Source organism: Sinocyclocheilus grahami, unplaced genomic scaffold (assembly GCF_001515645.1).
Source record: "Sinocyclocheilus grahami isolate Dianchi unplaced genomic scaffold, SAMN03320097.WGS_v1.1 scaffold60.1, whole genome shotgun sequence".
NCBI lineage: Eukaryota > Metazoa > Chordata > Actinopteri > Cypriniformes > Cyprinidae > Sinocyclocheilus > Sinocyclocheilus grahami.
In genome coordinates, this window is record NW_015505239.1 from 1,622,130 (window position 1) to 1,639,298 (window position 17,169).

Genomic DNA, 17,169 nt, shown 5'->3' on the forward strand with positions numbered 1-17,169 from the left:
TCATCTGTCAGGATGGAACGACAACATCTTTTTTTTTTTTTATAGCTGCCTTATATTAATTTATCATTTTGAGCAGGAGTCCAGGATTCATCGGGAAAACATTTTTTAAACGCACCTACTAGGAAGAAGAGCAATAAGACGGCATTATAAAATGAAAAAGTGTGCTTTTTTATTTTGAATGGCGAAGACGTGCTCACCCACAGACATTCACAGGTTCATTTTGAAGTATTAGCAAAACAACAAAGCTAATGCTTTTCACGGAACTTGCGTAATTACCCATTATACATTGTGATATAGCCTGGTTCGTTGGTCCATTAGATCGGATTGCTTTCTCACTACAACCGAACCGCTCCGGAGTTCGTTTTCAATCGTGCCGAGACCACCTCGTTCAGGCGATCTCGGACCGATTGTTTTGGCGCGGATCCGGACGCAATTGCTGTGTTCACATATGCCCAAACTAACCGAGCTAAGGGGGGAAACGCGCCAGGTTCCGAAACAACGAGCCAGGTGTGAAAGCACCCTAAGACATCTCTGGCTGACATCTGACAAGAAACAGTGTTGCTTAAACACCTGCACTTGAAGAAACATACTGTATTTGATTCTATTGATGAATAAAAGAAACAAAAGTTCCAAAATAAATTCAAATGAGAGTGGCTGATTTTGTATACTTTTTTGTATTCTGTTTCCTAACACTTAACCACCAACAAAATTCAAGGATTTCTAAAACATTATGGTTACCCAATCAGGTGTATCCACTATCTTGGACTATTACTAGACAAACAGGTTCTAAACTAGGAAATAATCCACCCTTCACTGCCAAGCACACTTAATATATATGCATACAATATCTTGTGTTCTGCAGTAGAAAATCGGCACGTGTCCTGTCCTGTTTTTCATTACTGTCCTCTGATTGGGCCTTTCATGCAATGTTCCCTGTGTAACAACTGCTCTGAGATGTCATTCAATCACTTGTTAGAGAAATAAAATTGTTCTTCACCGAGATGGCCTCCTGTTTGACACTAGCCTGTGGCTTCGCATCGTAAAGCATCACCTCGCCCAGCCCCAGGGCAACGTGGGTATGTGGAGTGGCTCAGCTTTCCGACTATGCCCTGATCAAACAATAACAAGACTGAAACAAACACAGTTTGTACTTGCGTGTTACCCAAGCACCCCCCCTCCAGCCTTCATATGGCCTTATCTTGTTATGGGCTTGTTTGTCTTAGCCGGAGAGAGTATAGTTAGCTTTCGAAAGAAAGAAAACAAAACTCAAACCAAAACCGGTATGAATGCAGTCTTTGTCATTCTGTTGCTGCTCCTTAAGTAAATATGACAAGGAAAATAAAGCAATACACCTCCTGGAAAAATGCCTTTTGACTCACTGACTGCTTGTGAAGTGATTAATCTTTGACTAGTTTAGTGGGTTGAGGTTATAAAACAATGGTGCTAGTATGTATATATATTGAATGTATTTATATATATATATATATATATATATATATATATATATATATATATATATAAAACGTAAATGTATATATATATATATATATATATATATATATATATATATATATATATATATAAAACGTACATGTATATGTATATGTGTGTGGCTGCACATACACATGTAGTTGTTTTTTGGTGTTTGGCTTAATGTTATGTTAGAATCATTATTATACTCATACCTTTTGCTCTTTTAATATTTTGTATTGTTTTTAGCTTTATTTTTTTGTTTTCATTTAAATGTTTAGTTTTGAAATGTTGTTGTATGCATTTGTCATTTTTTTTAAATTTATTTTATTTTCTTAAATGTGTATATATATAGTTTTTATAGAGTTTTAGCTTTTAGTTTTAATTACTTTTTCTTATTTGTAAGGCGCTTTGGATAAAAGCGTCTGCTAAATGACTAAAAGTAAAGTAAAGTAAAGTATGTTTAGAGGCTGAAGGGGAGCCAACATAAGACAATAGAGATAAAACAAAGATATACGGTATGCATATGTGATGGAAGAGTGGAAATGTAGGAGACATTTTCTGGTTCTAAAATAAAGGACAACAACAACAGAAACTATAATGTAAAAAGAATATAAAGGCCTATTCTCACCAAACACAATATTTTCCCTAATTTTGCACTAAAAATCAACACGAAGTACAAAACATAAAAAAAAAAAAAAGTATTCCTTTTCACATATGTATTCATATGTCCTTTTGATCATTAAATGCCCCACCACTAGGGATGTTCATTTTAACCGTTTAACCGGTTAACCGGCCGTAAGAATTTTGACCGATTAATACAATCAGTTACACGGTTTAAAAAGTCATTTAATTATTTATTTTTTCAGTAATTTATCAAAATATTTTAAAAGGTTTGCGGCATGGTTAAAATACGCTACGCGTATAAAAAAAAGAAGTGTTTTTTAGGGGGAAAAAACATAAGTCGTGTATAAGTCGCATTTTATTGTTTCATTCAGAAATAGGCCTAATGCTGACGCGAAATGTTTACAAACATTATAATAAACACTGTAAACATAGATAGTGTTAGTTCCCCTCACTCCACAACAAATCCTTTCAATTAACAGTATTTAGAAAAGAACAAGAATTAAAAATATAAGAAGCTGTAGCAATATAAACGACAAGCCAAAACAAATTAATTTAGGCTAAAACGAAACTGAAACCAACGTTGGGTCTCCACACAAAATCAAATGTTTCCGTATTCGCGATGTATTTGAATGGCAAATTATTATTTATTATGTAGCCTACTTCACTCGCTTTCCAAAATCCATGTAAAACAAAATGTTTTGCATAACATCACTGCGGTGCGGTGATAACACTAATGGCACAGATTTTACTACATATTTTTTACTACATATATTTTTTTTACTAACTACAGAAGAGTCAAGTTTTAAATAGGAAAAATATAGAAACTCTTTGGTCATTTTTGAGCGAGAAGCTAATGGTCTAATCAGATTCAATGATCTATGCTAAGCTAAGCTAAAAGTGCTACTGCCAGACCCGGAGATCGGCTGAATGGATTAGAAAATGGTAAAACTCAACTGTTTAACTCTAGGGGAGTTGGAAAATTAGCCTATTTTCAAAAATAGTGGAGTGTTCCTTTAAGGAATAACACATTTTCCTGCGCTGAATTTTTTTTTTGTCACCGAAGAAGTTTTTTGGTAATTCAAAAACAAAACAAAGTATTCCTATAGATCTGGTCATGTGGAGTGCATTAATTTGCCCTGAAATTCCCCCCACCCATTTAGCAAAACATAAAGATACTAATAAAAAATAATCTATAAATAAATGAATGAATAAATATTACATCACTATGGTTCCCAAACACAAAACCATATGTATTCCCATTTTCCCAGCAGGCAAGCAGTGTGTGAACAGAAGTGATGTTTTCTCTTAGGCTGGTGAAAATCCATGTTGTAATCATGTGATTAATTTTATTGCACTTTTCATATGAATTTTGTCAGCAATTTCTGTTGCTTGCTCTTGGTGTGAAAATCCTCTTAAGGGGCGATGGATGTGTCTGTGCTTACCCTGAGTGAGGGAGTGCAGGGGCAGAGTCTGGTTGGGCTGAATGGACAGCAGCCCTTGTCTCTGCAGGCTCAGGAGATGCTGCTGCTGGAGCTGCTGAACCTGGAGCAGCTGCTGTTGGAACGCCAACTGCTGCACAGACACCTGCCGAGGGAGACGGAGAGAGGATGAGAGGTCTACATATCATCCCCACACTCACAAACAATTATGCCAACACGTGCACAAACATACTTATTCACTCAGGGCTGATAAACACACACATACACACACACACATACATGAACGCACACAAAGCGGTGTGGACAGGCACATTCCCACATTCCTGTCCCCTCTTAATTAACAAGGAGTCGGGGAGGCTCATGACAAATAATGGAATGTTGTTAATCATTCCTAATAAGAGCCACAAGATTTTAATCATGGCCATTCATAACTCCACAAACAACCTGTGACTGAAAGGAGCTCCTTAATATTCAGCAGCGTGTAAGTGCAGAGCCAGGGGAGCCAACCAATTGTCTCCTTTGGATAAATCGGGGCTGTGAAGTAACAGGGTAACCGTCCAATAAGAGGAGAGCTGAGCAGTGTGTGTGTTAATTTTATATATATATTGAGATTCATTTTCTCATTATATTGCATAAAATCATTTCGGAGTCAGAGAAAACTACACTTAGATTCAAGGCTATGCATTTTTTTTCTTTATAATGTGCACATTTACGCATAAAATAAACAGGGTCAATTTTGATGTCTTGAACTGTTAAAAAAAATCTAGGTTTTTCATAAATTTCATTTTTGTGAGTCATTAAATCATGCATTAAGGCTGGCACATTAAATGTTAATACCTTAACGAAATAGTTTTTTTAGACATTATAACAGTTTATGTAATTTATTTAGAATGTTTAACAATTTATTGAACTGATTTTTTAACTATGACATGCATCGCAGTGTATATCATATCACGATGGAGTTTGCGTTAAGTGTCTTCTTTTCGAGACAGACGGCAATATATCACTTACTCACATCTGGACAGATGGAATGGATTTTCATGAAAAAGGAAAGTGGCATAGGACTGGGGAAATTTTGAGAGGAAGAAGGGGGAGAGTTAGTAAAAGTAGAGGGGAAATAGGGAGAAGAGGGTGTTGAAAGACAGAAGAAGAGGGAGGAATGGGCGAATACACTGCTGCGTCGTCAGAACGATAAATGGGAGGAAATTATCTAATATCCCCAATCGCCTCTCAGTCAAAACAAATGGGCGATGTGATGGAGATACAGGGCTACTGCACCCTCCCGTTGACCCCTTTCAATGCTAACACTGTTGTTTATGACCTCCTCAATGCATTATGACAACGGCTAAACATCCGCTATAATCATGGGATGGTTCTTCTGAAGTTTTCTGATAGCCAGAGGTGAAAAACCAGACCCCGAGGGTAACGCGTTTGTGTGTATGTGTGGGTTTGTTGGTACATTAAAGAACAAACGTGGCTTTGCCAAGCTGTGCCGCACCCTCTTCCCAAACACAGGATGCTTGACTTTGTGTTTACTTCTCCAAACAGAAGGCACACAAAAAAGGTCCCGCAGCACAGGCACGGACAGGTCAACCTTTAGACCCAGAACAGATCTGAAACAGCCTGATAAAGTGCTCGCTCTCCCATTCATGGTCCACCCATCCTCATCTGCCTGTCACAGGTCTGTTTCTTTTTCTCTCTCTCCCCCACTCAAACCCTGATCACGAGGCTTTGGACATACAAATGCTTTAATGTAAATGGTTGGCGCGGTGGTAGTGCAACATATGCAAGCTGTGGTGCTCCCACAGAGAAGCAGGTTCAGTTCCAGGCCATGTCCTGATCACAGTACCCTTGTCTTTTCTTTCAACATCAGGACAATTAAAAGCAAAAAGTTCATGAAAATTCATGAAAATGATGGTTTTGAAATAAATGAACGTAAGACATATTATCGACCTCTACGTTTAAAACACATGACACAAAATGAAATTTTATTCCAATTGAGGGATTTGACTGAATTGTGAACAAATAGCTTACATCAGCAAAAAGGTTATTTCTGGATGAGGTGGAGAAAATTAAATTTTTCTGAAAGAGTGAAAACAAACTTGTTTCTTTATAAAAATGTAAATTAAGCATATTTAAATATGTATGAATAAAACAGATAGATTATGTCTTTAGTCACCATGAAATCAAAGTTGACAATTCTTATTGTTTATGCAATATTGCAGTGTGTATTATACGTGATTTATCCATGAACATCTTTTTTTCCATGAAATTCTTTTTTAAAATTAAAATAACTTCCCTCACTCATGATGAGATCGCAGCAATTAGCAAACAACAACAATCCAATAAATCAAGTTCCGTCCGACATTTTTTCTCATTTGAGGAACCATTTCTCTCAAATATATGTCACAATAAGGAGGAAAATATGACTGAACATGAACTTTTGTTTCATGCAGACTTAAATTGTTAAAAAACTGGGCGCTAACCTCTTTACAATAAGGTTCAATTCATTAACATTAATGCATTAAGTATCATTTTATTTTACAGCATTTATTAGTCTAATGTTCATTTGTAACACTTGTTAAAATGTATATTTAAAAATGCAATTCTTAACAAGTGCTGTATAAAGTATTAGTTCATGATACCTATTGCATGTTAATAAATTGAACCGTATTATAAAGTGTGTTCATTTTCATCTGTACATCACCCTGCAGGAGAGCCTGGGCCACTCCAGATCTTCCTCGGCACACGAGCGTCAACGTAACGCCGGCCCGGCTTGTGAACGGGAGGTTAACTCGGAGTGGCACGCAAGAGAGGCGAGAACAGAGCAGAAGACAACATGATCCAGACTGACGCTGGCAGGCCCTTTTATTGCCTCGCATCCAATCCAAAGTTAAAAATCTTTGAAAACCTAAGAAATGTTGTTGTCTTTTAAATAAAAGAGGCACAAAGCAGCAGCGGGGGGTTATTGTCTGACCCCCGTGGGGGGAGTTGCTGCAACAATTCGTATTCCATCTTTTGATGGCTGTGTGAGAGAAAACCGAAGGAGGGGGAGAGAGGGAGCGCACGCGAGAGAAAAACATGTGCAGACGGACGAGAGCCTCTCGAGGGCTGCATCAAATTCCTGTGATCATACATAATACTCTTTAAAATGGTGTTTTTCTTCCTTTTCGTCACGTTCCATTCAGCTGATCAATTGTTTCTCCTTTTGACGGTGCCACCCTCCCTCTTTCAACCCCCCTCCCGTTCTAGAGTCCCCTTCCCCTCGTCTGTCCTTCTGACACGAGAGAGAGGGAAAGAGAGCGATAGAGAGAGAGTAAGAGTGACAGCCTCTGTCAGAGGCAAGAGAAACAGTCCTGTCGCATTGATTTATGGAGGCAACGCACCACAACTTGTCCAAACTGAAGCCCCCAGTTCATTAATTAGCGAGCTGGGGGACTTTGAAGTAAGCATGTGAGAGCGTGTGTGTGTTTTATAACATTCGCCTTCATTTATACGCTCTCTCTCGAGTTACAGAATCAAGCTCTCGGTGGGGTGAAACTCTTGATTGTCTTTGAACTGCTTTTGACCGTGCAATAATCGCTTCTTTTGTCCAGAGCATTGCTTTATCCTGCTGTCATTAGAGCAGCCAGAAACACAGCTGGTGATACAGCCTTAAAACGAAGGAAGACAGAGAAAGACAAAGAGGTAGAACACTTCAGGTATACTACAACTGTGCCATATTGCTGTCAACAGGGAAACCGCACATACCCTTCAATCTGGTCATATTGTGTACACACATATTAATACACAGAGCGCTCATAAAAGGATCTATATGGATTCTGTGCACATATTTCTTGTAGAATCGCAAATGTTTGTTTATTAAATATTTTGGCAAATAAGATTGCACTTTTAAACTGATTTAATAAATTTTACTGTGACAAAACGGCACAGATTGTTCCACCAAATACATACTAAAAAAATGCAGAAATTCTGCCTGGGTCAACTCTAAAAATGTGTTCTAACCTAGTTCGTTTTATTGGTCCATTAACACTTAACACAGAATGTGACAACAGTCCATCAAAACATATACTCCTCTTCACAAAAGTTTGGGTCAGTGAGATTTTTTTTCTCTCAAAAAATCTATACTTTTATACAGCAAGTGTGCAATAAACGGATACAGAAAAAGTATTTTAATATGACTATTTTTAAAAAATCTGTTCTTTTGAACTTCTTAAAAAAAAAGTCACAGTTTACACAAAGATATTATGCAGTTTCCAACTGTTTTCAACATTGATAATAAAAAAAAATTTTCATCACAGGAATACATTACATTTAAAATACAGTACATATAAATTGAAAATATATATTTTAAATTGTAATAGTATTTCATAATATCACTACTTTTACTGTATTACTCATTATTATTCTTGACCAATTAGATTATATTGGTGGGGCAACATCACATAAATAAATTTTATTTCACAACTGGTTAGCACAGAAAATCTAATAAAATTGAAAAAGATGTCAGCGTTTATTGCTGGTTATATTTTTATACACGTAGAAATAGATATGTAGAAATAGAAGAGCGGGAAAAGGTTCTTCCTATTGTCAAAGCTCAAAATAAGATGACACAGTGGCGCTGGAATGATTTTGCTTTTGTACTTCAGCTGCTGGATGCACTGGGGGCAGGTAATGAACACCAGGGCTGAGCGTATGTGTAAAGTAATACAGTCAGCATACCTCTTTACTCTGCTGTTTGCTGCCATGCTGCTGCTGGATGAGCTGAAGGTGGAGTTGTTCTTGCTGTTTCTTGTAGAACTCCTGGAGTTGCTGCTGCAAAGTCACACAGAGTCATAAATTAAAGAAGCCTCCTCAGTTCTTCTGTTGTGTTTTATTTTTTCCCCCTAAAATCCAAGTATAATGTTACAAAACAGATTTTTACTTACTTAGATCCTTATAATTCTTTAATTATTTATTATTTATAAGACATTTAGCTACAGTACAGTGCATTACCTAAAATCTTGTATATTAAATATTTGTGGCATAATACTAGTACTTATAAGTTTATTTCTAAACTGCTTAGAATAAAAAAAAGGGGCATGAGGAAGGAGTTTTGTACTGTGAACAGTCAGCGAGTTTGTCTACACATCCCTCACTCGTGCTTCAAAACCACATTGAAAATTGTTCACAAATTCCTGAGAATCAGGAAGAACATCTACATCAAGCATATTCATGTGTCACAGATTTACCATAGAATGCTTCATTAGAATGTCTGACAAAAGATCCAATTTGTCGGTCATATAGACCGAGCAACAGTCAAAATATTTGAAAAAGAAATATATACCGTTTGCTCGATGCAATGAAAAAGAAATTAACTAATTGTAGTGCATGTTTTTTACAATTAAATACTTCCATTAATAAATAATAGTTCTAGCTCTGATGATGGATGAGCAATGCTTGAAGACATTGAAAAATGGCTGAAATATGCACATCAATGTTGAGACGATCTAGACGAGACTAACAGAGTATATTACCTGCTCTAATCATTTTTATTGTATTAACATTATTAATTATTATTAGCATTGCAAAACTATAAGTTTCCATAAGACCCACTGTGATTACTACTACATATTGCTGTTGACCCTACTTTAAAATCGATTATATATTATATTATGACTATAATATATTATATAGTGATATACTTTATTTCAAATAATTTTGTATGCATATTTATATATTTATAATTATTAATTATTAATAATTTTCATATTTTATTTTTTGAACTCTGACACACCCTTATGGCTTATTATTTTATGATGTAATTTAAATTATTGTAATGTACATTATAATGTTTGCCAAAGCCTGAGTAATATTTGAGACATTCAAACAGAAGGAATCAACAGTATATGAGTTGAAACAGAATGAGAGCCAGTACCTGCTGTAACATCAGTGATTGTTGTTGCTGCAGTAACAGCTGGAGCTGCTGGGGGCTCAGAACTTGGTGTTGGAGGATTTGCTGCATCTGCTGAGGAGTTATGACCTGTGGTGTCATCATAGCAACAGAAACTGGGACCTACACAAACACGGGAAGAGGACAGACATATGAATGCAATGACATCTGGATAAGCACAATACATACACTAAAGATAACATATCACATGCCCTATCAGTAGCCTGTCACCAGAAGAATGTGCCAAGAGATCAAGATCTGTTTCTCTAAAACCACCTGAGGAGCTTTCAGAAGCAGTGATACGAGAAGCCAAAGCTGCACTGACTGATGGGAGACTGACAGATACAAAGAGAAAACTCATACACAAACACTCGAACAACCACAGAGCGTCCCCATCATCAAACATCCCACTCCACTGACAAGGCCACTGGCCATTATTCTGGAGTGCTGTCCGTGATTTGCTTGTGAATGTGTGAATACGTTTTGTATTTTCATTTTTTTCCTGATTGTTTTCCCCCCTCTTCATCAGCGTGAAGCATCTTGTCCCTGCGATGCTTCACTAAAATGGGTCACAACTCTCCAGGTGTACCGTTTCGTTGTGTACATAAACTTAAAATCGCTGAATATCAATTAACACGAATCTAACCGTGTCAATGCAGGATGCGCTGTGTTCGTTACTTCGTCAAATGCAATTCAGGTGTACGGAAAAAAGGTCCCTCTCTAAAAAAACATATCAAAACACACATTAAATGGCTCACAAACAAGCTCAAGCTGAATAAAAAGGGTGAGCATATTACGTCCGGAAAGGAAAAAGACGTGATGACATTGAGAGGGTCCTCACGCTGTTGACAGGGGTCTTTAATTAGAAGAGAGGCTGCGTGAATACAGTACACGCGTGTGTCTAAGTGTCAGCTTTTCTCTATGATACTCTGCGCCATTAAAATCTCCTTTGTGACATTGGGTGACAAACCACGTCTGTGCTGAACTTGATAGCGGCGGGCATTTGCAACTGTTAACATATCCCCAGCGTGTTTTAGCGAGCGTGTGCGAGATCACAGCTGTATGTCTCACATCTGCTCCTGATTGGCCAGACATTAGGGCGACAGTCTCCCTTCACCAAGGTTACCCCAATTGCATCCGATTCAGAACCGCTGACACGCATTTGAATTTGTCCCATCTTGATGAATGTAACTGAGTCTGTTCTCTCTGAAAGGGGCACGGTTTTAACCTCCACATTGTCTCCGACTATTTCAGACCACGCTAAATATAACAATAAAAAAACAGAACACCTTCCTAAATACACTCAATGTCACAAAGACAGGGTTGAATGTGTTATAAACTCATCACCAAAATGGATATGTGGTGCTCGGATCAAAGTAAAACACACAAGCACGCACCCCAAACACACGGGTGTTACGTCTTAATATGCGGCCCACTTTTCACATGGCTTAGCGCACCATTTGCATAGGCTGCACCCCTTGATTTCTTCATTTCACAGACATTATGCACTCGTGTCCTTATTTCTCAGCGCCACTCATTTTGACGAACTATTCTGAAGGTCAGAGAGGCAGACGGGTGGGTGGTGAGACACACAGACACCAGACACGTGTGTACATTTGGCAACGAAATACTTGCTAATTTGATCAATTTATACTTTGCAGTGTTACTTTACAATTGAGATACTATTATAGTTTTTATTAATATTTTAAAATAGTTTTTATTTTCTCTTCATTTTAATTGAATTCAAGATTAAGTAATTTTGTTGTGTTGTTGTTATTATTATTTAATGTCTACATAGTTTTTGAAATTTAAAGTTTGAAAGAGTAACTGTATAATAAGTAACTGAGTAACTGTAAAGTAATCTTTTTACTCAGATCTATTTAATTTGACTTAAATTAGATTACATTTTTCAACGTAACATTTAAACACAAACATGATCTTTTTTGTACAATTTTCATAAATGTTTGAGAGATTTTTGGTTTTGAGTAAACTTTACTTTTGAACTTTTTCCTAATTATAATGTACTAATAAAGACAAATTTACAACGTAAACACAAACATTTTAATTTGCATTTATGCATTCATATTTATACTACTATCTATAACTCTTAAATTATTTTTTTGAAATTACCATACATATTTACTAAAATTCTAAACTTTTTACCTCATTTTTTTTTCTTTAAACCAAGCAACATTTTAAAATAGATTTTATAACAGTTCCAACTACCAAATCAAGACTTTAAAACATATGACGTAAATGCAAATGTTTTGTAAAAGAAATAACAACTAAAATTTACTAACTTCTCAGGCCATGACAAATCACAACTCCAGCCTGTTCCAATTAAACCCTTTATATCCACACCTTACAGACACACTGACACCAGCTTCACACCCTCATTTACTGCATGAATGTGTGTATGTGTGCATGTGTATGTGTGAGTGTCCACTTCTACCAAACCTCAGTCCTAGCGGAAAGGCTATTACAGCTCACATTTTACTGCCCATTACCACTGAGGTCATTAGTGAAGAGAGGGATGGGTCTCCTCTTAACCTATTGATCATTGTAACTACTAGCATTTAATCCGCTGGTGAATGAGCTGGAATCTCTTTAAGACAGGCCCGCCGCAGAAGAGAAGCACTTCAGCTGAAAAATATCATCCTGGCCACTATATCAGCAGCACTTAAGAGGAGTGAGGGATCCCGCTTCTTACTGCTCAGAGCTGTTCGCTCTTCTCCTCTGGCCGTAATTGTGGAAGTGTGCAAAATGAAATTATTATTATGAATTGCGGTAAACTGCCATATCGCTTGATAAGAGGTGAGGAAAGAACAAATACATATTTCATGTAGTCTCATGATGAAAGTGCTATGAGATAAAGCAGATATCTGGTTAAACGAGATACTAGGAATTTTATGAATGCATATTTCAGCTGTCATTTGGACAGTTTTAAATAGCACGAGACTCGTTTGCTCAGAAAAAGATCGAATAGTTAGGAGAGGAAGAAAGGGCACAAACTTGAGAAATCTGACGGTTATGAATTTCACTAAGGAGAGTTGTAGGCCAGGTGTGAGTGTAGCACATTAGCACACACACACACACACACACACAGAAACTGTAACATACTCGAACAGCTGCTATGTGACTGTAGGCAATGTGCTAGCGCAGGCCTGCTGTCCACCAGCCCTACCCAAAACACACACACACACACAACATTTACACGCCAACACATGCAAACATCTGCAATTTGCAAAAAATTAATAAGCAAGCCTGAAACTCACCTTTTAAAAATATAAAATACCAAAAATGTTAAGAAATCGTTACATGTAAAAAACAAAAACAAACAAACAAAATAACACACACATTAAAATGGCAAACATAAATGTAATTTTTAAAACATAAACCTAAAAAAGTAAACAAAACCAAACATAAATAGATAAACGTAACAAAAAGCAAATGGAAAAAAGGGTCAAATAAGTAAATGTAAAAAAAGTAAACAATGTTATAACATAAAACAATAATACAAAAATAAAAATAATTACGCAAAATATACATCTGTTAATAACTTTGCTTCTTCAATCGCACATAAAACGGTAAAATTTATGGGCATAAAATGTATCATTAAATTTTATTTAACTCGAAGGTGTTCAATCTCAATATATACAACAACAGAATGATGCCAGCTGGGAGATCGAGCGTACTGGACGCAGCTGTGGATCCAGCTCATTTGAGCCTGGTGCTCAAATCCACAGTCCAGTTCGTCTTCAGTATGACTATGAGAAGGAAACGGCATCCAAAAATACGGCTCTAACGAGGAACCATCTGACGAACCTCAGAAACACTGATACTGACTTAATGAAGAACGCATTCTTCATGAGAGAGCAAAATGTCATGCATGGAGAGAACGAGAGAACGAGAGAGAGGGGGAAAGAGAGCTAGGCAATTAAGATGAAGAGTGAAGGGGGGCAACTTCAATCAGAGCGTCTCACACATTGAACTGGCCGCACGGAAACAGGTTGCAAAGAAAGAAAGAAAGCAAGAAAGAGGGCATGAAAAATAGAAAATCAAATTTTAATGCCAGCTCCCCGGTGTCATCTTGTTTTGTCAGGACATCAAATAGAATTGAGAAGTACAAAATAACAAGCCCTTGAGAAATCAGAGGAGGTTTGGTCTGTTTGAAGCCTCTTGGTTTACCTTGTCCAGAGATACAGGGAATAGCATTGTCCGTGCACTCATTTGGCACAGCGTGCCGTGAAAAAAAAAAGGATTTAATATTTAATGCGTGGTGTAATTATTTATTTGAATGTGCCATTTTAATTTCAAGAAATTTTGTTTAGCTCAAAATTTAAAAAGAAGTTTAAAAAAATTGCTAATAAAATGGGCAGAAAATCTGAGTAGAAAGTTCTAAAAACACAGTTTGAGAAATAAATATTAAATTCATAATGGATTAAATGAAGATATTCTTTTCTCATATTTATGCATTTATGAAAACATCCACATACAATTATTATTATTATGGTTTTTATTATAAAGCAAAAACACTCTAGGGCAGGAGCGTAGATATATCCATCTCCCCAGCCGCTTCTGAACTGCGAATAATTCCACTCCCTCTTCCTCGCTTTGGCTCTCTCGCAGCCCGTTTACAGTTCACATAAACAGGATAATCATAGTCACATTTTCTGCCCATTTACCGAGCAGATTCTGTGGGGGGAAAGCGGCCCATTCAAGGCAACTGTAAAAACAAAAATCCAGATTGCGCTTTAATTAACTTCTAAACCACAAACAAACAAGTTCTCAGCAGAGCTGGCCCGCTCTGCTGTAAAACAAACAAGCAGGGGCGAAGGAGATCATGAGATTCAGCTTTGCCTTTCCCACACTAACTCAACCCCACTGCAGGTGGGTGTCCCGAAGGGGTGGACCATCAGCCCCGGGACCCTCTGAGCTGTTGCTCAAGGGATATTCACTTGATCTCACGCACTAAATGTGGGTGGGTGCATTATGGATGTGCCACGGGCATGTGTCGTGCCTCGATGAGTGTTTGCCTTGGATTCGAGCACAAAAAAATAAACATATGTCTCTATTCTCTCTGCATATTAGGATGCAAAAAAAACAAAACAAATCTTCATGAAAACCAGCATGCTGAATTTATATTTTATAGTGAATATCCTGACCCTTGACATCTACTGCCTTTAAGTCCTGGAAAGTGCCTACATATGAGTTTGGAAATTGTAATTGCAATGTGATGTGCACTCAAGTGATTGCGGTCAGAATTATACGCCACTTTGGGCAATTTCATAGTTATTTCTCCCGTTTTCCCTTTCTGACAAAGACAGCTTTTTTAAGTTTAGTTCAAGTAAATAAAGAGCAAAGGATGTGCATTAAATGCATAATCTATTTACAACTAGCAGAAACTTACAAGTGAGGAATCTCACTAGCAATTTATCATAAAAATGTATTATTATTAATTTATTATTTAATTATTTTAAATTAAATATTTATTATTGTGCTGCCACAAAGAAAACACATTTCTATTTAACTAAAAACAAATCTACATTATTAATATTTTCATTTTCATCAAGCTTTACCTATTAAATAGCTATTCTTCATCAACAGTACACAACATGTTAAGAATTACAATTTATGATCAAAACTAACTAGCAACCACAACGATTCCTTAACGAACACACCCCAAACTCACAAAAATCAAGGCTGAAATATCTTCCCACTGGAATCATCTCGTAACTGGCAGCAATAATCATTTTCACCTGGTCATCACCAGGTGACCCTTGATGTGACTGTCCTCACACACATTAAAACACTGTCACAAAGCACGACCACTGAACGTCTCCCGCTCAACCCAGCCTGACATGTGCCACTAAAAACAATGGTGTCGACAAACTGCTTTCCACCACTTTCCACCTTTCCACTACACCCTAACGCCCTTTCCTCCCTCCTGCTTCCTCCCTCTCTCTCTCTCTCTCGCTCTACTCATCCCGCTGATATGATTTATGGTTTACCAGCTCAGCGAGGTTATGCAACGTCGCGCATGCCTTCAGACGTGTTATTGGAGTCGGTGGAGATTTAATTAAGATCACAGTCGCACAAATCCTCCTCAAATTGAGAATTTACTCGAGACAATGGTCGTCACATCCTAGCATGGGAGAGGTCCCATTCTGCGCAACGCCAAATGACAACGACGCTAATCCGTGTTTCCATGACATCAAATGAAGGCTTCGGTAAATTGCGCTTCGTGATTTGATCGGCCATGTTGTGATGTTTGTCGCCAGGGTCAATTAATATTGGGTTAGAGATACTGTTAGCGTGTGAGCAACTTTTGAAAAAGAAGACACAAATGAGCGTTGTAATTTGCTAAATAAAATCTAAACTTTTACAAAAAAAAGAAAAGAATATAATCTCTAAATTTATATTGTTCCACGCTAAAATTAGTTTTCAAAGTATAAAGTTGCAGATGTGAGTCGAAGAAGCATCCGCAACCTTTTTTTTGCTGTATATCATAAAATTGTCTTTCCGAGCAATTCGTCACTACGCTGCTTCTTCCAGAGAGGATGCTCACCTGGTGTGCTTGCTGGAAACTTAGTACAAGAAAAGAAAGAAGAAACGCATCTTTTGAAAAAAAACAAGCAAAAGTTTTCTTTCTTTATCTTTCTCCTCTGTGGGAGAACGAAGGAAAAAGTCAACAGAAAAGAACAGCTGGTAATGCCGTGTGTCATCATCACCAAAGTATTCTGGATTCTTACCACATAATGAATGTAGAGCAAGACGTCTGTGAAAGAGGTCAGCCGCATGAACGACTGACCAGAACCCCCCCAACTCTTTCCTATGGGAAATATCTATTCAACATACACACAGTTTGCCTGTTCTCCCGTCTCAAGTAAACACACACATGTGAATATTCTCTCACACACCAACATTGTCTTCGCCGCTAACACGCGTCGAGCGGTAGAAATGACAGGTGTTGTCAGGCTCACGGCCTGTCAGGGTACAACATAAATGCAATTCGGCCCCAGCCAGAGCGGACCCTAATACACTACTAATGAACAATAAATCAAGTCTGATTACAAACTGTCAGCCCAATCAGCTCTCACCCCTCTCTCGCGCTTTCTAAACGAAGGAGCCCGGTGGTCACAGCTGTGCGGCATTACCCTCCGCGAGGCTCCCTATTTAGCCTTTACTTTCCACACGTCCAGTTGTTACCTCTCCTGCCATCCTCGTATCGAACCCCCCACCGACCTCGAGTCCCAAACTCCCCAAACTAAATAATGACGGCAACCAGAAACTGTCATGCTGATTACTGCATATCAGCATTCAAATCATTTGCTTTTAAATGCATCAATATAATATCAACTGATTATTTTACAACATGCCTATCTTTAAAACAAGCAAGCGGCCCACAAAAACTACAGGAGAGTGTCAAAACTTTGCCTTAGTTTCAGCAATCACACTCCTGGTATGTGAACGGTCACGCTCTTGCGCGCGCACACACACACACACACACACACACACACACACAAACGAGGGCCCATGACACAAGTGTCAAATCGGAGTGTGTCCCTACCCCTTTTTAAATGTGGGTAACCCTGAAGGTGAACAAACCCTCCCCAACACACACACACACATGCACGCCACAAATTTTCACAGGAATGAAAAACAAAACTAGTCAATCTAACTTAAAATCTCAACAAATCC

General features: G+C 37.7%; 1 protein-coding gene across 1 annotated transcript in view; it reads right to left on the minus strand.

Moving 5' to 3' along the window:
- The window catches only part of LOC107584474 (forkhead box protein P1-B), a 166,138-nt gene that overhangs the window by 35,958 nt on the left and 113,011 nt on the right, over window positions 1-17,169 (minus strand). The window contains exons 8-10 of the mRNA XM_016271111.1: window positions 9,454-9,591; window positions 8,259-8,351; window positions 3,540-3,681 (exon numbers count right to left, since the gene is read on the minus strand). Coding sequence (XP_016126597.1) covers window positions 3,540-3,681; window positions 8,259-8,351; window positions 9,454-9,591 — 373 coding nt within the window. The remainder of the gene's footprint in view (window positions 1-3,539; window positions 3,682-8,258; window positions 8,352-9,453; window positions 9,592-17,169) is intronic.